This window comes from Chiloscyllium plagiosum, unplaced genomic scaffold (assembly GCF_037043375.1).
Source record: "Chiloscyllium plagiosum isolate Xiang-an unplaced genomic scaffold, Cpla_swu_hap1 HiC_scaffold_33, whole genome shotgun sequence".
NCBI lineage: Eukaryota > Metazoa > Chordata > Chondrichthyes > Orectolobiformes > Hemiscylliidae > Chiloscyllium > Chiloscyllium plagiosum.
Window position 1 is genome coordinate 10,883,086 of NW_028270171.1, and position 23,553 is coordinate 10,906,638.

Genomic DNA, 23,553 nt, shown 5'->3' on the forward strand with positions numbered 1-23,553 from the left:
TGGGGCAAGTGTGATTGTATGCAGATTGGGTGATGCAGTGAGAGAGTGGAAGAATTTCACTAAGATTAGCTCTATATTTCATTCTTATTAAGTGCATTCAATTCCACTGGCTGCCATGGCAGGATTTGAACCTGTGCCCTTGACTGTGTCTCTGGATTACCAGACCAGTGACATTACCACCAACCTCCCTCAACATGGGACTTTGTAAAGCTGTAAAACGTCTCAAGATGATTCACAAAGAGAATTATCCCTGTCAATAGGAAGTATCAGAATATGATCAAAAAGCTTTGTCAAAAGGTAAGTTTTAAGAAAGGTCTTGGAATCAACAAAGAGACAAAAAGGTTTCGGGAGGGAATTTCAGGCTAGCTGAAGGTACGGGTATCAATCATGGAACTGAGGAAGTGGGCTATCCACAAGATCTCATGGCTGAAGAAATGAAGCAGCTGAGATCAGCACCAATCACAAATTAAAGCCTCTCACCACAGACTTGCTATTATTAAAAAAAAAATTGAAAAATACTGGGGTGCCCATTTGTTTACGTACACTACCTGAAGCACCCAACTACATTGATTAATCATCTCATCTAGCTTTTCCAACTTTGATGGTGTCTTTGGGACTTCAATATTCGCTCAGACGTTGTTGAGAACACTCTCTGTTCTCACCAAGAAACAGCACCAACTCCACAGAATGGATGTGGGAAATTAACAAGAGGATAATGGAAACTGACAAAGGAAGGTAGCAAATGTTTGGAAGAAAATACAAAGACCCAGGTCCATCTAATTGAGCTGTGTAATCCTAGAAATCACATAACATAACCATACAACTGATTTGCTCGTTCTTCTGACTCTGATTGAAGATAAGTGCAATATAGTTTCCCAAAATCAGTTCGGTGTTTACTGGACGACATTGCATGAGATTGGTGTAGCTAGCTTCCACAAGGTAAAAGAATACTGCGGATGCTGGAGTTCTGAAATAAAATTACAATGGGGTGAAAATCAGCATATCAGGCATCTGTAGAAAGAGAAACAGAGTTAATCTTTCGAGTCCAATATAACGTTTTTGCCCTTTAATTGATGGAAAGTCCTCATGCACTCGAAACATTAACTCTGTTTCTGTGTCCTTGTGGGAAGGACAAAAAAGGGGGGTCACCAAGGATCAAAGAAATACTTTGGTGTGCATGTCCATTGATCTCTTAAGGTAGTGGGACAGGGAGATAAAGTGGTTAGGAAGGCATAAGGGATACTCGCCTTTATTAGCTCTGAGGCACAGAGCTTAAGAGCAGGAAGATGATGCAGGAACTGTGTAAAATGTTGGTTCGGCCACAGGCTACCATAGTGTCCAGTTCTGGAATCCACATTATAGGCGGGATGTGATAGTGCTGGAGAGGGTGCAGAGATTTACCAGGTGCTGCCTGGACTGGAGAGTGTTAGCTATGAATAAACAGTGGATAGACTGGCGTTATTTTCCTTGGAGCAGAGCAGACTGGGGGAGGACATGATTGAAATGTATAAAATAATAAGGGACATAGACAAGGCAGACAGAAGAAACGTTTCCCCTTGGTGGAAGGATCAATTACAAGGGGGCACAGATTTAAGCAAGTGGCAGGAAGTTTAGAGGGGATGTGAGGAGAAAAAAAAAGTTTCCCCAGCTTGTGGTGGGAATCTGGAACTCACCACCTCTAAGGCTAGTAGAGGGAGAAACCATCAGAACATTTAAGTGGTATTTCGATGTGCACTTGCCATGCCAGGGCATACAAGGTTATCGGCCAAATGCTAAAAAATGGGTTTAGAATAGTTAAGTGTTTTTTTTGGGCTGGTGCAGACTCGATGGGCCGAAGGGATTTTTTCCCATTCTATAGACCTCTCTGACTCTAAGAGATGCTGGCAGATCTGCTGGATTTCTCCAGCGCTCTCTGCTCTTATTAACTTAAACGTGACTCAATTTTGTGAACATCCTGCAATAAACTCAGGAAGGATAGTGGAGGCTCCACTCTAACTTAAAATGCTATCCATTCCCTTAGCTTTGCAAAACCAATGAAGCAGTTTCCACAGTCAGTCTGGGAAGCTGTCAGCAAACTCTAACATGGTTCAACCCCTGGTGAGGTGTGGGTGGGGTAATGTGTGTCCGTGGCACTCTGTGTGCCTGATTGGGGACGTGCGCGAGTGGTGGGGGGGGGCAGTTTATCTCATACAGAAATGGCACTGACTTACACAGCAGCTCGTCCTCCAGCTGAGCACATGCCTCTTCAGCGACCTGCATCTCCCTCTAATGCGCGTCCACTGGCTGAAACACAAGAGAACAGCATGACAGGACTGCTTAGCACACCAGCCATTAACTCATGGTGTAAGGACAGAGCAGTGGATTGGTGTGAGAATGTAACGAGTAGGCAGACGATTTGATATGCAAGCACATGGAATTCAGTGTGGCAGCACACTGAAGTATGGGGCTAGTGTGAATGCATTCAGAGTGGGTGGTACCGGGAGAGAGACTGCAAGAATATTTTTAATTAGTTGGGAGTTTGTTTAATTTGAAATTGGTCTCTCACTGCTTCAAGTAGCAGGCTAAGCAGGTTATGGGAAAACTAACCTGTTTTATTATAAAGATACTGTCCAGCTCTTACAGAATCAAAGAAATATTACGGCATCCATCGCAGCCCTGTAAGTATACTTCCCTCTAAAGCCCACTGAATATTTTTGAAATTATTTGCCACCTCCCCTTTATTCTCTCTTAGGCTGTGAGCTCCAGGCCATTCCCACTTGCTGTGCAAAAATGCTCTTCCTAATAAGATGCATGAAGAGAACTGGATATTCAGTTCACTGAGTTTGCTCTGCCATTCAATGACATCATGGCTGGTCTGACAATCCTTAACTCCACTCTCCTGCCTTTTCCCCATAACTCTTTCCTTCCTTACTGATTAAAAATCTGTTTATCTCAGCTTTGAATACCAGCCTCAACAGCCCTCTGTGGTAAAAAAGTTCCACAGTCTCACAACCCTCTGAAAGGAGAAATTCCTCCTCATCCACATCTTAAATATGTGGTCCCTTATTCTGAAATTAAGCCGTCTGGTTCTAGACTCTCCCACAAGGGGAAAACAATCTTGCCACATCTACCCATTCAAGTCTGCTAAGAATCTTGTATGTTTCAATAAGTCTCCTCTCATTCTTTTATCATTCAGTGAGTACAGGCCCAATCTATTCAACCTCTCCTCGTAAGACAATCCGACCATAACTGATATTAGCATAGTGAACCTTCTCTGAGCTGCCTCCAATGCCAGTATATCCCTCCTTAGATATGGACGAGTTGGACCGAAGGGTCTGTTTCTGTGCTGCACAACTCTATGGCTCTGTAAGAGCCCAAAACCGTTCACAGCTGGTTCTTCCCCAGTGCATCTCTCTTGTCCACTTCAAATGTGTGTAAATGCAAACAGGTTTTGTTTGTATATCTTGTCTAAACGTAATGAATCTTGTACACCTGTATCAAACCTCCCAACCTTCTTTGCTTGAAGAAGAATTTATTTTTCTTTTTTAAATTCATCCATGAGATATGGATGTCCCTGGCTTCTCCAACCTAACCTTGTAGCTAAAGTCTCCTATCCTGGCAAATCTCCTCTGCATACTCTCAAGAACACCTGCAACTATAAATCTTGGTAAGTAACCATCATTTTGAGCCTGAAAGGTACATTCCTCTCATCAATCTGAAGCAAGATGGTGCACTGTACAAGATCAACCTTCTCGTGGATCAGAAAAAACCTTATTCTAATAATGAAGCAGCATTTCAGAATAACAATAAAAAGCTGCTGCATATATTTATATAGAGGGGACTGTATTCTGCAGGCAAAGGATACACGTTCAGGCATTATTCCTTTTTCAAATGAAACTCAAGCACTGGTCAGAATAGGACATTGTTCATAACAATGCCTTGACCGATTTTTGACTCGTCAAAACAGTAACCATCCTTTCCCACAAAATATAAACTGTTACTCTCTTTGAGATTTAGTATTCCCACATTTGGCCTGACGAGGATAAGACAAAGGGCATTGACAACATGTCTTTTCTTTTCAGCAATTGACAAGTTCTGTACTATCAAGCAATGATTTATTATGACAATTTTCTGTGTTGATTGGGAAATCTTACCCACTAGTGTCAATCTGTCTACAAACAGCCTCCCCACTGCTTGAACAAAACAGCAGTGCAAACACAACTCACAATGAGTTTTAGTCACTTGCTTTGTCAAAGTGCAGAAATTTCTTCTTCAGCCCTTTACTCTAAAACAGTCCTTTCTCCATCTCGGTCCACAAGAAAAATTACAGAGAAATAAGAAGATACAGTTTTACAGAAGATACACAAATCAGTGCAGAAGTCACTTTAAGCTGCTGTATGAGCATTAAGAGACTGCAATCACACCTGAAGGTAAGTCATTCTGCCATATTCAAGATAGACAATCATCTCCACTCGCACCCACTCATTCTTCCCTTAGTGTCTGACAATCTGCATTTTTAAAACCTATGCTTGACATTACCTGATGCCCTCTTCCTGCCAGATATGCAAGAAATCTAATACAATATCATTGCTTATTGCAAGAGGAACTGAAGATAAAAATAGACAAGGTATGCTTCAGTTCTATGCCTCAGAGACCACAGTGCTGTGTAAAGTATTGATCAGCTTATGTAAGGAAGGATGCAAGTATGTTGGAAGTGTTGAGGTAAGATCTGCCAAATTAATGCCTGAAATGGGCTGAGGTAAGACTGGACAGGCTACGGTTACATCAGCTGGAGTTTAGAAGAGTTAAGAAGCAATTTGATTATAATATTCAAGATCCTGAAGGATCTAAGCAGGATGGATGTATAAAAGAATGTTTGCTGTTGTGGGAGAATTGAGAACTAGTGGTCACTGTTTCAAAATAAGAGGTCATCCATTTAAGACAGATGCAGATTTGCTCGCTAAACTGGAAGGTTCACTTCCAGATGTTTCATCACCATACTTGGTTAACATCTTCAGTGCGCCTCCAGGCGACTAAAGATGTTACCCAGTATGTTTACCTAGCAAACATCTGGAAATGAACTTCCAGCTCAGCGAGCAAACCTACATGCAGAATCTCAACCTGAGCTACAAATCTTCTCAAGATTTAACACAGAGTTAAAAACAAAATTTAATCCACAAAGGGTTATGAATCTTTGGAACTCTCTGCCTCTAAAGATGATGGAAACCTTTATTTGAAGATGAAACAGGCTCAAAGAACTGAATAGCTTTTTCCTGTAATGATGCTGCCACAAGAGATAGAGGCAGTTCATGTTGCAGACCATCAACATCACTAATGGGAATATCTCACCATGTATCAATGTTATTTTTCCTGACACAGGCCGTGAGTTTAGGCAGCTTTCCCTCAGACCAAAGTGGAGGAGAGGTCACTGAACATTTTTAAGGTAGGGCTAGATAATTTCTTGATCAGCAAGGGGTTCAAAGAGTATCCAAATTAGGTGGGAAAGTCGGTCTGAGGCTGGAATTAAATCAGGTCTGATTTTATTCAATGGAGGAGCAGGCTACAGGGGCCACATAACCCAGAGCTACTCCTAATTTGTACGCTGATATGTTCAAAGTGTTAAGCAGTGAGTGAGTCACCTGGCATATGACTGTACTATAATAACTGCAGTGTTTAACTTTTAACTCATTCTTTCTTTCTACCTTGGTCTTAAGATACTGTACCTAGTACTTATACCTAAGATGGCACCTTGAGTGGCAACTTTTCACTTTTCACTGTACTCCTATACTTGAGTACACGTGATAATAAAATCAACATCAATGCTTAGACCACCGCCTGAAATTACTAGACCCTTCTGAGGAAGGGTCACCAGATCCAAAACGTTAACTCAGATTTCTCTTCACAGATGCTGCCAGACCTACTGAGCTTTTCCAGCAACTTATGTTTTTGTGAAAATCTGGTATTCCCAGACTTCAAAATGTTAATTGTCCCCTCCCATTCACAGCCTTAGGGAAACAAGTTTCAGCTCTTTTTTGTGCTTCCCAGTTTTACTCCATAATTGTCTTTCATCCAAAGTTGTGCTGACAGTCTCTTAACTTGTGATGACTTCCATTGCCCTCTCAGCCTGACCAACGCTGGCTCCAGGTCAAAGAATGCCTTCATTTTAAAAATTCTCCTTTGTTCTCAAATGCCACAATCACCTCATCCCTCCTTAGCTTCAGAATTTCCTTCACTAATCAGTCCCTACATAACAGAATTGTCTGATGGTGAGATGGTGAGATAGTGAATAAATTGGGGCGGCATTCTCTGGTGTTTAGAAGAATGAGAGTGATCTCATTTAAAAACACAACATTCTGAAGGGACTTAATAGGGTAAACATTGAGAGATTGTTTCCACAAGTTGAGGAATCTAAAACAAGGGGGTGTACTCTTAGGATCAGGGGTCTATCATGTAGGATTAACGTACAGAGGAATGTCTTCACTTTCACTAGGATGGGGCATTTCAAGACGAGGGAGCACATTTTTAAGGTGAGAGGAGAGACATGAGGTAATTTTTTTTTTACCTGGGGAGTGATTCGTGTGTGGAATAAACTTCCTGAGAAAGTGGTGGATGTTGGGTACAATTATGTTAAAAGACATTTTGATTGATACATTGAATAGGACAGGTTTGGAAGGATATCAACCAGTAGCAGGCAGATGGGACTAGTTTAGTTTGGGATCATGTTTGGCATAGACTGCTTGGTCCGAAGGGTCTGTTTCCATGCTGTATTGACTCCACAACTATGACTCAAAGCATTGAGAATCTATAGAATTCTCTATTACAGAGGCGTGTGGACGTTCCATCACTGAATAATTTTCAGGCTGGAATAGACAGGTTTTGATGTCTCCAGGAAATTGTATTTTCTAGAGTATCAAAGAATGACAAGAATGGAATTCTCTACCACAGAGGGCTATGGAAGTTCAGTTTTTCTGTATGTCAAAGCTAGAGATTGGTAGATTTCTGATTACCAACAGTGTGCAGAGTTATGGAGACAGAACGAATAAAAAGCATTGATATGTTCCATCAACCAGGAAGGTATTGAGTGTCAGGGCAGACTCGACGGACAGAATGGCCTACTCAGATTCCTATGTTTCTATATAATGTCACAATAATCGGCCATTCCTTCTACTTGGCCAAGGTGGTAGTGGATCTACTTCTTAAACGTCTGCAGTCCATGTGATGATGGTGCTCTCAGTGGTGTTAGGGAATTACAAGGTACTGATCCAATGATAGCTAAGGAACACACAGAAACAAGGGGCAGAAGAGTGCAGCGAGCTTGTCTCTCATCAAGGAAACCAAACCCGTGACCTCAAACATCTAGAAAGACAAGAGCAGCAGATGTGTGAGAACACCCACCTCCTGCATGCTCCCTCCTAAACCGCCTTCCGCAAAGACCGTTCCCTCCGTGACTACCTGGTCAGGTCCACGCCCCCCTACGACTCACCCTCCCATCCTGGCACTTTCCCCTGCCACCGCAGGAACTGTAAAACCTGTGCCCATACCTCCTCCGTCACCTCCATCCAAGGCCCTAAAGGAGCCATCCACATCCAAAGTTTTACCTGCAAATCCACTAATATCATTTATTGTATCCGTTGCTCCCGATGCGGTCTCCTCTACATTGGAGAGACTGGGCGCCTCCTAGCAGAGCGCTTTAGGGAACATCTCCGAGACACCCGCACCAATCAACCAAATCGCCCCGTGGCCCAACATTTCAACTCCCCCTCCCACTCTGTCGAGGATATGGAGGTGCTGGGCCTCCTCCACCGCCGCTCCCTCACCACCAGATGCATGGAAGAAGAACGCCTCATCTTCCGCCTCGGAACACTTCAACCCCAGGGCATCAATATGGACTTCAACAGCTTCCTCATTTCCCCTTCCCCCACCTCATCCTAGTTTCTAACCTCCAATAACACTGTCCCCTTGACTTGTCCGGACTTGTCCGACCTGCCCGGCTCCTTTTCTACCTATCCACTCCACCCTCTCCTCCCTGACCTATCACCTTCATCTCCTCCCCCACTCACCCATTGTACTCTATGCTACTCTATCCCCACCCCCACCCCCACCCTCCTTTAGCTTATCTCTCCACGCTTCAGGCTCTCTGCCTTTATTCCTGATGAAGGGCTTTTGCCCGAAACGTCGATATTGCCTGTCCTAATTGCTGTGCTCTTCCAGCACCACTGATCCAGAATCTGGTTTCCAGCATCTGCAGTCATTGTTTTTACCTCGTTTTTCCCTCCTAAACTAAGACTATCTTAACATATATCATTTGTTCCTTCACCATCGCTGGGTCAAAATCCTGATTTAAGAATTAAATTTAGGTTTATTGTCACATGTACTCAAGCACAGCGATAAAGGAGTACAGCGAAAAGTGTACAATGTCACCATTTCCACTGCCACCTAATGTACAAAGTTACCTAGCTACAAAATTTTAGGTCTAAATTAGAAAATTGAAAAAATAAAGTTAAATGTTCAGTGGGAGAGGTTGAATAGGCTGGGGCTGTTTTCCTGGAGCATTGGAGACTGAGGGGTGACATTACAGAGATTTATAAAATCATGAGGGGCATGGTTAGGATAAATAGAGAAAATCTTTTCCCTGGAGTGGGGAAGCCCAGAACTAGACGGCATAGGTTTAGGGTTAGAGGGGAAAGATTTAAAAGGGAACTAAGGGAAAACCTTTTCATGCAGAGGGTTGTGCATGTATGGAATGAGCTGCCAGATAAGTAATGGAGGCTGGCACAATTGCAACATTTAAAAGGCATCTGGTTGGGTACATGAATAGTAAGGGTTTAGAGGGATATAGGTCCAAGTACTGGCAAATGAGACTAGGTTAGGTTGGGATATCTGGTCAGCATGGATGAGTTAGACCAAAAGGTCTGTTTCTCTGCTATGCATCTCTATGACTCTTTACAATCTTTCTAAAGCCACGAGTCTGCGCTGGGCCTCACCTCGAGGCCAGGAGTCCATGCTGGATTGCCTCAGGCTAACAGTGGGCACCTGCACACTGTGCACTACCGTGGTTTAAGAAGGCAGCTCACAATCACCTTCCCAAGGGCAATCAGGGATAGAAAATAAATCTGGCCCAGATAATGACATCCACATCTCACAAAAGACTTTTTAAAAAATGTCTCCCTGCCGGGATTGTACGTGATTGGGAGGTGGTGGTTCTCTTAATTCACTTGCATTTTTCAATGTAAGATGCCAGGGCTGGAAGGCACAAATGAGTGACTTTAGTAAATTGTTGCTATGCATTCAAACGTTTACAGGCAACAGACATGATGTGCTTGTTGTGAGGGGAATGTTGAGTATAGAGTCTGTAGTGGCCTGCCCTGGCCCTGTTTCAAAATGGCATGGCATTGAGTTGCTGCGAACCCCTAGCCCCCAGCTATTTACTGGCATGGGGAGGTGAAAGAACACAACATAAAATAGTACATGCAGAACAGGATTTGGCACGAAGGCTCAATTCAGAATGCAGTCTGACAGAAGTCCATAGCATGACAATACACAGAATGAGGCTATTCAAACCATACACGTGCTCGCCCCACAGCCTTGCAAATGTCACCCTTCAACAATTATTAAATGGCCTTTCGAAAGTTTCTATAGAATCTGCTTCTGACATCCTTTCACTAACAGCACATCCGAAGTCATAACTCACTCTGTAAAGTAAAACTCCTCCCCATCTTGGCAATGGCTATCTTGCTGAGTTCAGTATATCTGCACCGTCTGATTACCAACCCTTCACTTCATGGATTCTTCATAAAGGTTGCATGTCACGATACCACAGAACAGAATTTGACACACTCCTACGCTGCCCATTGACTGCAGCTGCACAGGAGACAAATCGACATAGGGATCCACATCCACTTCCTGGTGAAGGGCTTATTGAATTGAAACGTCAATTCTCCTGCTCCTCGGGTGCTGCCTGACCCCTTGTGCTTTTCCAGCACCACCCTCTCAACACAGGATCCACATGTCAGATGCATTTAAACGAGGGTGTTCTGTATCTTAGAAGTCACCACATTAACAGCAGCAGTCACGGGGGTCTTAGTCATAGAAAGAATGGGTCCAAACTCTCCTGACCACTAGTCTAGAATAGCTGCTATATCTGCTTCCTGCAAGGGGCCTACATCCCACACTAGATTGACTATGTGCCACCATACAATGTTGCCAGGTTGCCTCAGAGATTCTGCATGCTGAGAAATTCTTCCATGCAGAAGGATTCTTCTATCTACCATCCACATTATACTTTGGTGTGTATAGATTTCTCTTCTTTCCAATCAACATGTAACTTCAAAGACACACTCTGTACCATGGGGTATGACAGCTAACCCCTTCTCTCCATTATCAACATAAATGAAGATGCATTATCTATGTTGCCTTATGCTTAACACATCCCTAGCTCTACATTACCTACATCTCTACCTCCATTATCCGGCCATCCATGCACCGTGCTGCAGATTTTTTAACATAATGCTGCATAAACTCTACATTACATGATGCTGACACTTGATCCGTGGCATTGTCGGATGTAAACCATTAGCTTGCTCATTTCCCAATGCCCTTCTAAATCTGGAAGGGCTCACTGGAGCTGGACCCTCAGCCTCTGTAAGTGATGTAATATAAAATATAATTTTGAGAGTTTGGATTTTAACCAGTACTCATATGCCACTATTTTAAAACCCCTCAAGATATCTGAGGTTGGACAGTTATAGAGTCATAGAGATGTACAGCATGGAAACAGACCCTTTGGTCCAACCCGACCAGATATCCCAATGCAATCCAGTCCTCCCTGCCACCACCCGGCCTATATCCCTCCAAACCCTTCCTATTCATATACCCATCCAAATGCCTCTTAAATGTTGCAAATGTACCAGCCTCCACCACTTCCTCTGGCAGCTCATTCCATACCTGTACCATCCTCTGTGTGAAAACATTACCCCTTAGGTCTCTTTTATATCTTTCCCCTCTCATCCTAAATCTATGCCCTCTAGTTCTGGACTCCCCAACCCCAGGGAAAAGACTTTGCCTATTTACCTTATCCATGCCCCTCATAATTTTGTAAACCTCTATAAGGTTACCCCTCAGCCTCCAACACTCCAGGGAAAACAGCCCCAGCCTGTTCAGCCTCTCCCTGTAGCTCAAATCCACCAACCCTGGCAACATCCTTATAAATCTTTTCTGAACCCTTTCAAGTTTCACAACATCCATCCGCTATGAAGGAGACCAGAATTGCATGCAATATTCCAACAGTGGCCTAACCAATGTCCTGTACAGCCGCAACATGACCTCCCGACTCCTGTACTCAATACTCTGACCAATAAAGGAAAGCATACCAAACGTCTTCTTCACTATCCTATCTACCTGCGACTCCACTTTCAAGGAGCTATGAATCTGAACTCCAAGGTCTCTTTGTTCAACAACACTCCCTTACCATTAAGAGTATAAGTCCTGTTCAGATTTGCTTTCCCAAAATGCAGCACCTCGCATTTATCTGATTTAAGCTCCATCTGCCACTTCTCAGCCCATTGGCCCATCTGGTCAAGATCCTGTTGTAATCTGAGGTAACCCTCTTCGCTGTCCACTGTACCTCTTATGCTCGCATCCAAATCACTTCTGTAAATGACAAACAGTAGAGGACCCAACACCGATCCTTGTGGCACTCCACTGGTCACAGGCCTCCAGTGTGAAAAACAACACTCCATCACCACCCGCTGTCTTCTACCTTTGAGCCAGTTCTGTATCCAAATGGCTAGTTCTCCCTGTGTTCCGTGAGATCTAACCTTGCTAATCAATCTCCCATGAGGAACCTTGTTGAACGCCTTACTGAAGTCCATATAGATCACATCTACCGCTCTGCTCTCATCAATCCTCTTTGTTACTTCTTCAAAAAACTCAAGTTTGTGAGACATGATTTCCCACGCACAAAGCCATGTTGACTATCCCTAATCAGTCCATGCCTTTCCAAATACATGTACATCCTGTCCCTCAGGATTCCCTCCAACAACTTGCCCACCACCGACATCAGGCTCACCGGTCTCTAGTTCCCTGGCTTGTCCTTACCACCCTTCTTAAACAGTGGCACCACGTTTGCCAAACTCCAGTCTTCCGGCACCTTACCTGTGACTATCAATGATACAAATATCTCAGCAAGAGGCCCAGCAATCACTTCTCTAGCATCCAACAGAGTTCTCGGGTACACCTGATCAGATCCTGGGGATTTATCCACCTTTACCCGTTTCAAGACATCCAGCACTTCCTCCTCTGTAATCTGGACATTTTGAAAGATGTCACCATCTATTTCCCTACAGTCTATATCTTCCATATCCTTTTCCACAGTAAATACTGATGCAAAATACTCATTTAGTATCTCCCCCATTTTCTGTGGCTCCACACAAAGGCCGCCTTGCTGATCTTTGAGGGGCCCTATTCTCTCCCTAATTACCCTTTTGTCCTTAATGTATTTGTAAAAACCCTTTGGATTCTCCTTAATTCTATTTGCCAAAGCTATCTCATGTCCCCTTTTTGCCCTCCCGATTTCCCTCTTGACTATACTGGAGTTCATCTGCCTTGCCTGTTAGGCCCCTTGCATTGAAATAAATGCAGTTTAATTTATTAGTCCTACCTTGTCCCTGCTTGCCCTCACTGTTTGACTCGCTTCTGTTCTCAAATGTACGAGTCTCAGACTGATCTACTGAACTCTTTCCTCACTATCTCCTTGGGTCCTACCTTATCCTCTCCCCTCCTCTCCTCCCCCCCCCCCCCCCCCCACCTTACTAGTTTAAAACGTCCTCAGCAGCTCTAGCAAATTTCCCTGCCTGTATATTAGTCCCCTTAGGTGCAATCCCTCCTTCTTGTACAGGTCACTTCTACCCCAAAAGAAATTCCAATGATCCAAAAAGTGAATTCTTCTCCCATACACCAGCTCCTCAGCCATGCATTTATCTGCTCTATCCTCCTATTCCTGCCCTCACTAGCTCATAGCACTGGGAGTAATCCAGATATTACTACTCTTGAGGACCTCCTTTTTGAATTTCTGCCTAACTTTCTGTAATCTCCCTTCAGAACCTCAACCTTTTCCCTTCCAATGCCGTTGGTTCCAATGTGGACAATGATCTCCTGCTGGCCCCTCTCCCCCATGAGAACATTCTGCACCCTCTCTGAGATATCCTTGATCCTGGCACCAGGGAAGCAACACACCATTCTGCTCTTTTACTGCTGGCCACAGAAACGTCTGTCTGTACCTCGGACTACAGAATCCCCTAACACAATTGATCTCTTGGAAGCCGACGTACCCCTCGTTGCATTAGAGCCAGTCTCAATACCAGAAACTTGGCTCTTCGTGCTACGTTCCCCTGAGAATCCATCACCCCCTACATTTTCCAAAACAGCATATCTGTTTGAAATGGTTCATCCACAAAAGACTCCCGCACTAACTGCCTACTTCTCTTACCTTTCCTGGAGATAACCCATCTATGTGATTGTATCTGAGACTTTCCCCCCTTCCTATAACTGCCATCCATTACATACTGTTGCTGTTGCAAATTCCTCATTGCTTCTAACTGTCTCTCCAACCGATCCATTCGATCTGATAATATTCACATCCAACAGCATTTATGGCAGATATAATCCGCAGTAACCCTTAAATTCTCTTTAAACTCCCACATCTGACAAGAAGTACATATCACTGTACTAAAGGCCATTTTTGCTCCTTCACAATCTACAGACCCAGAAAATAACACCATCTTATTCTTCTACAAAACACTGCCCCAGGTTAAATTAATGGTTATGGCTTATATTTTAAGTTTAATCAAGAGACATATCTCCGAAAACATATAATCAAGAAAGAACCCACTCTAATCACTACTGTAGCCTTTCTGTTGGACACACTTAAAACAATGACTAACTTATGTGATTCTGTGCTGTGAACTTTGCCCAAACAGGTTCCTCCAAGATTAGTTGTGAATTTCACTGTTTGTTAATTTTCCCAGACGCACTCCGATGTCCAGCGATACATGAATTCAAAACAGCAAAAGCAGTAACTGTGCAGGTGTTCTCTCTCTCTCTCTCTCTCCTGCATGTCTTCACCATGTGCTTCCTTTGTCTGTTCTATTCACTTTTAAAACTGCTGTTGTTTTGACTTTTTTTTCCGAAGTTCCAAAACAATGCAACAGCATACGAAACAGTAATTGTTGCTCCCGGAATTCGAGGAAATCACCTCCAGCACCTAAAATACCTCAAAAAAGGAGCAGCTGTTACAGCCAGAAATTTTTCCTGTCCTCCATCTTGGATTACCCAGAAGTTCTTGCAGAATGGTGACCTAATCCAGTATGATTTGGATGTGAACATAGGAGGTATGGTTAGTAAGTTTGCAGATGACACCAAAATTGGAGGTATAGTGGACAGCAAAGAAGATTACCTCAGAGTACAATGGGATCTTAATCAGATGGGCCAATAGCCAAGGAGTGGCAGATGGAGTTTAACTTAGATGGGAGGTGCTGCATTTTGGTAAGGCAAATCAGGGCAGGATTTAAATACTTAATGGTAAGGTCCTGGAGAATGTTGCTGAACAAAGAGACCTTGGAGTGTTGGTTCATAGTTCCTTGAAAGTGGAGTCACAGTTAAATAGGATAGCAAAGAAGGTATGTGGCATGTTCGCCTTTATTGATCAGTGCACTGAGTATACGAGTTGGGAGGTCATGTTGCAGCTGTACAGGACATTGGTTAGGTCACTTTTGGAATACTGCATGCAATTCTGGTCTCCCTGCTATACGAAAGATGTTGTGAAACTTGAAAGGGTTCAGAAAATATTTACAAGGATGTTGCCAAGGGAGAGGCTGAATAGGTTGGGGCTATTTTCCCTGCAGCGTCAGAAGCTGAGGGGCAACCTTACAGAGGTTTATAAAATCATAAGTGGCATGGATAGGGTAAATAGACAAGGTCTTTTCCCAGGGGTGGATTGGGTCTAAAACTAGAGGCATAGATTTAAGGTGAGAGGGGAAAGATATAAAAGGGACCTAAGGGGTAACGTTATCATGCAGAGGATGTTGTGTGTATGGCATGAGCTGCCAGAGGAAGTGGTGGAGGCTGGTACAATTATAAACATTTAAAAGGCATCTAGATGGGTACATGAATAGGAAGGGTTTAGAGCGATATGGGCTGGCTGCTGGCAAATGGGATATCTGGTCGGCATGGACGAGTTGGATCGAAGGATCTGTTTCTGTTCCGTACATCTCTATGACTCTAAATATCAGGGAGAACGGACTCATTTGTAATTTAATGGAAAGTTGTTTATACTAAAGTGGTTTACAAAATGTGTAGTAAACATTATTAGAAGCTGAGAAAGTCTAAGTTCTCAATTCATTGAATATTTATGTAAAAAGACTACACAGTTCACAGGACAGAAACTGGGGAGAATCAATTAAGCATACTTAATAATTGCTTTGGACGTATAATTTCTTTGGATTTGAATTGCTGGAACATGATAGGCAATAGGTTAAATCTTCATTTTGCAGGGTGATTTACGACTTCTCTAACTGTATTCTATATTTAAACAATTTGATCTGTTTGATGTTTTACTTCATCTTTTGTGTAATAAGCTTCTGTTGTGTTGAAGAAATTCTGCAACCTCATACGAATGACCATTGTATTAAAGGAAATTTTAAAATGATCTTTCAGGCCAGATTTCATTCTAGGATCCGCATTGTCTGGTAATACCGTCTGCTGGGATTGATGGCCCTCCTAAGTTTACCTGTTGCCACATGGACTTCCAACATCTGTGAATTCAGCAGCTTTTGAAGCCATAAGTCAGTGTGTTGGCACGGCCAACCAGTGTGCACGGAACCGCCAAATGGCTTAACATCTTAGAGGGAACATTGGCTGGGATCATAATTTTTGTTAATTTCTTGATGATATGTCCTCTAGGTCAACAATACTTTATATATGATGCAACGCTCAGTTCTCTTGAAAGGTTTTGCGCCTAACATGTGCCTCTGACATACATGTCATCAACTTATAGTCAACTGGTCAGAATGAACTTAAATATTCTTGAATAAATGCTGTCAAAGCTTCTGCCTTGCACACATGAGGACAGATGCAAGAATGCCAAAATTTTAAAAGGAGACAGGCAGGAGGCTAGAAGAACACAGCAAGCCAAGTAGCATCAGTAGGTGGAAAAGACGATGTTTTGGGTGTCACCCTTCTTTAGGACTGGGGGTAGGTACAGGGGAAGCTTCAGAAAAATGAGGTGGTGGGGGCAGAGTGGTGAAGTGGGGATAGGTGAAGACAGGCAGAAGGTATGACCTGGTTGGTCAATGGGAGGTAGGTGACTGGGAGGAGATGGGGAAGGAGGTTATTTGATATTGAATAACTCAACGTTGAGTCCTGTGTTCTGGAGGCTGCCCAGGCGGAAGATGAGGTGTTTTTCCTCCAATTTGCAGTTTTGTTCATTGTGGCAATGGAGGAGGCCAAGGATGGTCATGTAGGAAAGGGAGTGGGAAGGTGAACTAAAATGGGCAGTGACTGGGAGGTCCGGTTGGCTCCTGCGGGCCCAACTGAGATGTTCAGTGAACCGTTCCCTGAGTTTACGTTTGGTCTCCCCGATGTAGAGAAGACCACATCGGAAGCACCTGATGCAGTAAACTAGGTTGGAACCTAGGAACCTCGGAAAATTTTAAAGGAAGCAACAATTTATATTGCATGACAAAGAGAGTTCATTTAAGTTGAATCTGAAAGGTCAAGGTGTTGGGATGGACGGGGAGAAAATGGGAGAAAGGAGAGGGCGGTGGGGGAGGGAAAAGGAAAGAACGGCTAGGGTGAAGGGACGGAAGAGAGGGGATGGGGAAGGGTCAGGAGAGAGGATACGGGGCGACATCACCGCAGTGGGTCAGATCTCAAACAATAACGAGACAGAATACAGGAAGAAGATAGACAGCCTTGACGTACTTATATAAGGTATGATTTGTCTGGATGGCACACAAAGCAATACTTTTCATTGTACTTCGGTACATGTGACAATAGTAATCAGATTAGATTCCATACAGTATGGAAACAGGCCCTTCGGCCCAACCAGTCCACACCAACGCTCTGAAGAGTAACCCACCAACATCCATTGCCCTACCTTATCCTATATTTACTCCTGACAAGTGCACCTAACTCGACAGGTAATTTAGCAAAGCCAATTCACTGATCTGCACATCTTTGGATTGTGGGAGGAAACCAGAGTACCCAGAGGAAACCCACACAGACACAGAGAGAATGTGCAAACTCCCCACATAGTGGCAGTCACTCGAGGCTGGAATCGAACCTAGGTTCTTGGTGCTGTGTGGTAGTAGTGCTAACCACTGAGCCACCGTGCCGCCCCCAAAGTAATGTAAGCAGAGGGTGACCAAGAGGGAGAAACATCAAATCAAAAGAGAGTGGAGACAGAGGGCACGGGGGACAGCAGGAGGACACAGAATGGGGAGGGAGGGAAGGGAAGGGAAGGGAATAGGGGGAGATGGTGACTGGGGAGGGAGGGAGAAGGGGGTTGGAGGGGAGAACAAGATGGATGGTTCAAATCTCACCTGAACCCTTTAAATTGCTGCTATCGTTTGCCAATCTCCGGGCAATTAATCGAATCTTGAATAAACCGATGTTGCTGGATTATGGCCCCAGAAATAGCGCAGTCTCATAATTAAATATTTTAATTCAAAATAAATTTACATATTTTATTTTCATTTCACAGCTCAGTCTCTCAGAACTAGAGGAAAGTGTAACCTGTCCCTCCCTATTTTATAGTTTTCTCACGCCTTCCTCCCCCCTCCCCCACAGTATCGATTATTCTCAAACCGAGCCGTTTCTAAGACATACAAAAGGCGAAAGTCCCGGTCCGACAACGAATTTTATATTTATATTGGTCTTTAAACACTCCAACCCGATGCGGTTATCGACAAATAATCGGAACAAATCGATTAGTTCTCCCGTCACCGTAGGGGAGGGGGCTGCGCCGATTCTCTAGTGAAAAAAAATCGGTCCGATTCCTGACCTCAATTACTGCCCCATATCGAGCGGATATCGATTAGTCGGGTAATTACCGATTAATCGCCCCTCCATCATTCCCCGCCGTGACCAGGTTGTAATAATCGCTAATAATCGGTAGGAAAACCGATTCTAATCGGATTGGTATCGGCGACTATATTACCTGATATATCGTTAAGGAGGGGCAGATGGAGAATCGCTGGTCTCTCGGTTTAAAGTGTCTCCGATTGAAATCATTTTTTAATTTTTTCTCTCTCGCTAATCGGGTTTTTTTTCTCCACAAGTCGATACCCGCCCCGCCTTCTTTGGTTTCGCCGCCCCCATTGGCCGCCTCCTACCGATTGATGCGGCTACCCGCCAATCGCATACGGTCTCGCCCACCTTGCGCTGATTGACATAGCCAGGACCAATCGTAACGCAAGCTCTTCCCAGCCGCCACCGCCGATTGGCCAAAGCCGCCGCCAATCGGAGGGGGCGGGACCACCGGAACGCGAGACGGGAATCGATTGGAGACACTGGAAATTAGTGAATTCATCCAAGTCTTCCCAACCCACTCAACCTCATCAGCCTCAGCAACAGGAGATAAAGAATTGATCCTTCCTCCACTTTTCAATGAAAGGTCCCACCCTTTCACCTCCATTGCATTGCAGGATGCAACTGCATGGCTCCCCACTCTTACACAGCCTTCCTCCACATCCAATTCCCTGCTCCAGAATCAGGACGGTGATAGAACATTCCCCATTGGCCTGGACAAGTGCATCTCCAACAGCACTCAAGACGTTGGACACCGCCCGGAGAAAGCAGGCCTGCTTAATTGGCACCATGTCCATAAATATTCATTCCCTCCTAAATCCTCACCCAACGGCAGCTGTGTATTCCATCAACAAGATGCACTTCAGAAATTTGCCACGGTTCCTTGGACAGCACCTTCCAAATCCACTGCCACTGCCGTCTAGAAGGTCAAGGGCAACAGATACGTGGGAACACCGCACCTGGAAGTTCACCTGTAGGTTCCCCTCCAAACCACTCCATCCTGACTCAAACATAATGCCATTCCTTCACTGTTGCTGGGTTAAAATCCTGGAACACCTTCCTAATGGCACTAAGGGTATATTTATAGTAGATGGACTGCACTGATTCAAGAATACAACTCACCACTAGCTTCTCAAGAGCAACTAGGAATGAGCAATAAATGCTGGTCCAAGCAGTGATGAACACAGCCAATGAATGAATTTTAAAAAGTGAAAGCTCTGCCTTCCTCTGATTTAGGCCTCTTGCTCTCCTCTTTAACAATTAGAGCTCCAAAATGATGCAGCCCTCCAGCATTGGCCTGGAACTGAACATCAATTTCCGCAGGATGCTACTGTGCACAAATCCTGTAGAAATGTCACAATCAAAAAGAATTATGCTGTCATTTTATCTGAACCTTTATCATCACATAATATTAAACAACACTGAAAATAGACTGCTTGGATGACAATCAAGCATCATCCAATTATGTGATGAATCTCATTGCTGGCTAGTTCATGTTAGAAGGCAGTGTGACACAAGGACAGATGTAACACAGCTGCAAATGCCAGAGATTTGAAACAAATTTCTGGCAAAACTCAACAGATGCTGGCAGCATCTGTGGGAGGAAAGCGAGTTCTGATAAAAAAAAGTCACCTGAACTCAAAATATAAACTGTGCTTTCATCCTACAGATGTCAGACCTGCTGAGTTTCACCAGCAATATTTGCTTTTGACAAAGATGAATGTGTGGTTGGCTAATGGCTGGATCTAGGGGCAAGTCATGTGATGAAACTTCCAGCAATAGATTTAATCACAGTTGGCACCCTTATCCCTGCCTCAGCACTGGAATTTCCTTCCTAAACACATTAGATACATTGAGTCAACCTGTTCAGATCTGTTTTGACACCTCTGGAGCAGTTGAGGTTTGAACCTGGACATTCTAGGTAGGATGTTACAACTGCACCGCTAGAGCCTTTTAAAACCCTACATGCTGTATCTCTCACCAACTTTGAGACATTAAAATCTACCCCTTTGACAAAACTTTTAGACATCTTTCCTCATAACTCCCAATATGATTCCATGCCAAATTTCATCTGACCCTACAACAATGAAATGTGTCAAGTTTGTTTTTAATTGAAAGACTGGCATTTATAAAGTGCTTTTCACAATCTCCTGAAATATGAAAGGGCTGTACTGCCAATGAAGTGTTGGTAGTACCCATGATAGGTTTGTGTTCAGGGTAGTTTTTTCCAGAGACAGATTGGTTTTTCAATTAGAGGCTGCTTGGCATTCTATTGACCTCTCCACTTATATCTGTTTTTATAAGAAATGGTAGGCATGATGTGGAAGTGCCAGTGTTGGACTGGGGTGGATAAAGTTTAAAAAAAGTTACACAACACCAGGTGCTGCCTGACGAAGGAGCAAAGCTCCAAAAGCTGGTAGTGCGAAATAAACCTGTTGGACTATAACCTGGCATTGTGTGATTTAAACTCGGTAACAAATGTGTTAGTGGTGCAGCTATTGTGCTGAAACACATTAGACACACATTTCCTATAAAACCCACATATTCCTAAAAGTGCCATGATTTCCCATTTAGTTTTAGGAATGGGAATTCTATCAGAGCCTTCTTTTTTGCTTTCTTAGAAACATTTGCCCTTGTTCTATAATGTGTCTTAGGTAAATTATACCTGCTTTTGCAAATTCACTCTTAGTTAGATTTATCACTCAGCTAGCTAACTGCAATTGTTTACACGTGTTCTCTAATTGTTTTACAAACCTTCCCTTGTGTTTCTGTAAATTACAATATTGTCTAAATAAGTATACAGTTAGGCACTTCAGCTACAACCTGATTCATAAGTCTTTGGAGTGTAGCTAGGGCATTTTAAAACTTGAATGGCATGAGTTGACATTGATATTTGGTGTGACAAAGTCAGCTCTCCTTAGTCCTTGATGTTAACAGCACTTGCTAGTTACCCTTCAATAGATCAATTTTAGAAAGAAATTTAGCACTTCCAACCTTGTCAATACAACCTTCTAATCAAGGAATTGAATAGGAATCTCTTTGTGACAGCATTTACTTTTCTGTAGTCCCTCTAAAATTTAATTGATCCATCCAGCTAGGAACTAGCACTCCAGTGAAGCCCAGCTGCTTTGGATAGGTTCAGTCAAATGGTACTCCAACAGGTATTGAAACTCTATTTCCACCTGAGCTTGTTCTCTGGATTCCACCATTAAGGATGTTGTTTTATTGGTAGGGTCACCTAAATCCATGTTATTTCTTGCAAACATTGTAAATCCAGATGTGCCTTTGCAGATTACCTGATACTTCCTAAGCAGATCTTATTAGCTTTTCCTATTGCCCTTCCTCTAAGTTGAAAATGCAGTTTATAACTGTCCTAGTATTTGTATATTGATAAATTGTGAGAGGTTCACCAAGTGGAATTACATCTCTTTCTACCTCTACTTGACATCTCTGTAACTACCCTTACCACCTGACACACTTGCTCCTCTTGTCATCTTCCCTGTAATGATATTGTTATGACATGTTTATGTGGCCAAATGAGTTCTTCTTCTTCTACAATCAGGAGTATCAATTTCCAACCACCTTGTATGCACCACTGAATTTTGTTACCTTGTTTAGACAATCCTGAAACGTCGATTCTTCTGCTCCTCAGATGCTGCCTGATCTGCTGTGCTTTTCCAGCACCACCCTCTCGACTCTGACCTCCAGTATCTGCAGTCCTCACTTTCACGAAAGTCAATAATACCAACACTTCATCTCCCACATGTATTTTCCTAATTGCATCATGTTTGTTTGCCCATTCTCTTATTTCTGCTTGGAAAGTTTTTTGAAGCCTTTGTATTAATTTACATTCTCCAGTGATTCTCTCTCTAAAAGCATTGTGGGATATAGGTAAATTAATGTTTCTTCTGCAGTTCTGTAATTCTGCAATTATAATTTCTGATACAAAGTAAATGAACTCACATCAGTGTGTAATTGTTTTGGCCAAGAGCTGAGTCAACAAGAATGGAAACTATGTGGAGGAAATATATAATTGTTTTTGTATTAGCTAAAGTTGTATACCAGCGTGAAACGTGATTGCAAAACAATGGTAGATATTATGGGCAAATAGATAAGATGTTGTGAGGGGATGAAGTTAGGCCAGATACGCCTGTACAAACATCTGTGTCCCACTTTTACAGAGATACAGGAACAAGCCCTAATTAAAGAGGTCATAGGGATCAGAGTGGCTTCGGGAGAAGCCCAGATGGAAAGAGTAGATACTGATGAAGAAAGAATATGCCTAACAATGACCTGCAGTGGGTTGAGGTCAAACGGCCTTGTGAGGCCATAAATAAGCATTTTGTCACAGACAAGGCCGGATAAGACAAGAGATAAGCAGGAGTGGTGGGACCAGTCTTAGGGAAGTGGAGAATGTAAACGGAGGGAGCAATGAAATAAGAAAAAAATATGAAGGAACCAAATTATATAAATATCGAATATTTGTTGAACTCAGTGTGTTTTGTCCCTGCCTTGTGGACATCACACCCACTTGCAAGTGTAAAATAAATGACACTACTGATTCAGATCTTGTCTCAGACTGAAATTATTGAAGTAAGTGAGCTTTGTTTCTCACAAGCATGAATACATAGTCCAACATTGAGGATTCATCTTTCTGATTTAAGAATATTTCCTTAATCAGTTTGAGTGGACCTTTTGATATAAAGGCCATAGATTAATTCAAAGGGACTAAATCCAATAGAATCATTTGGGGAATCGCTGGTAGCAAACAATAAGAAATCTAAGTCTTTGCCTCAAACCTTTTGGGACAATATGCTTTAATTGTGGCTTTTAGTGTCTGATGGTAACTCTCATAGCTCCCTGTATTTGCTGATAATATGTGGCTGCCTTCAGTTGATAGCCAAACTGTTGATTGCATCTTGGTAAACTAGCTATTACGTTAGAATCATAATCAGATTGTATTTAAATTGGGAGTCCATAGCAAGTTAAAAAATTGAGATAATGTTTCCAGTATTACCTTAGGGGTAACTGTTCTTCAAGGAATAGCTTCTGGAGATGGAATTTTCACATCCATATTTGCAAGGATATACTGGTGTCCTGCTTCAATTTTAGATAATAATCCTGAACAATCTACTAACACTCAACTGAACAGTTCTGCAAAAACTGGCAGGGGTATTAAAGAAGCTGGTTTAATTGCATACAGTTCTGAAGAAGAGTTACTGGACTTGGAAAGTTAACTCTGCTTTATGAACATAGGAGACTGCTGAGTTTCTCCAGCAATTTTGTTTTTGTGTCAGATTTCCAGCAGTTCTTTATTTTAATTTTGTTGAATCATAAAGTCAGAAGTCGCACGACACCAGGTTATAGTCCAACAGATTTATTTGAAATCAACCTCCACATCATATTTAATCATATGTTGAGTATGTGTCGGGGGAGTGGTAAATGTTACAGAATTGTCCTACTTCTTTATGAAGTCCGGGCCAGATAAAA

At 42.9% G+C, this 23,553-nt stretch overlaps 1 protein-coding gene across 1 annotated transcript in view; it reads right to left on the reverse strand.

Annotated features, from left to right (window-relative positions):
* Nucleotides 1-18,256, reverse strand: part of LOC122542194 (E3 SUMO-protein ligase ZBED1-like) — a 33,947-nt gene extending 15,691 nt beyond the window's left edge. Inside the window, exons 1-2 of the mRNA XM_043679646.2 lie at nt 18,194-18,256; nt 2,211-2,283 (exon numbers count right to left, since the gene is read on the reverse strand). Of these exons, the coding sequence (XP_043535581.2) occupies nt 2,211-2,259 (49 nt within the window). The 5' untranslated portion in view covers nt 2,260-2,283; nt 18,194-18,256. The remainder of the gene's footprint in view (nt 1-2,210; nt 2,284-18,193) is intronic.
* Between the last annotated feature and the right edge of the window lie 5,297 nt (nt 18,257-23,553).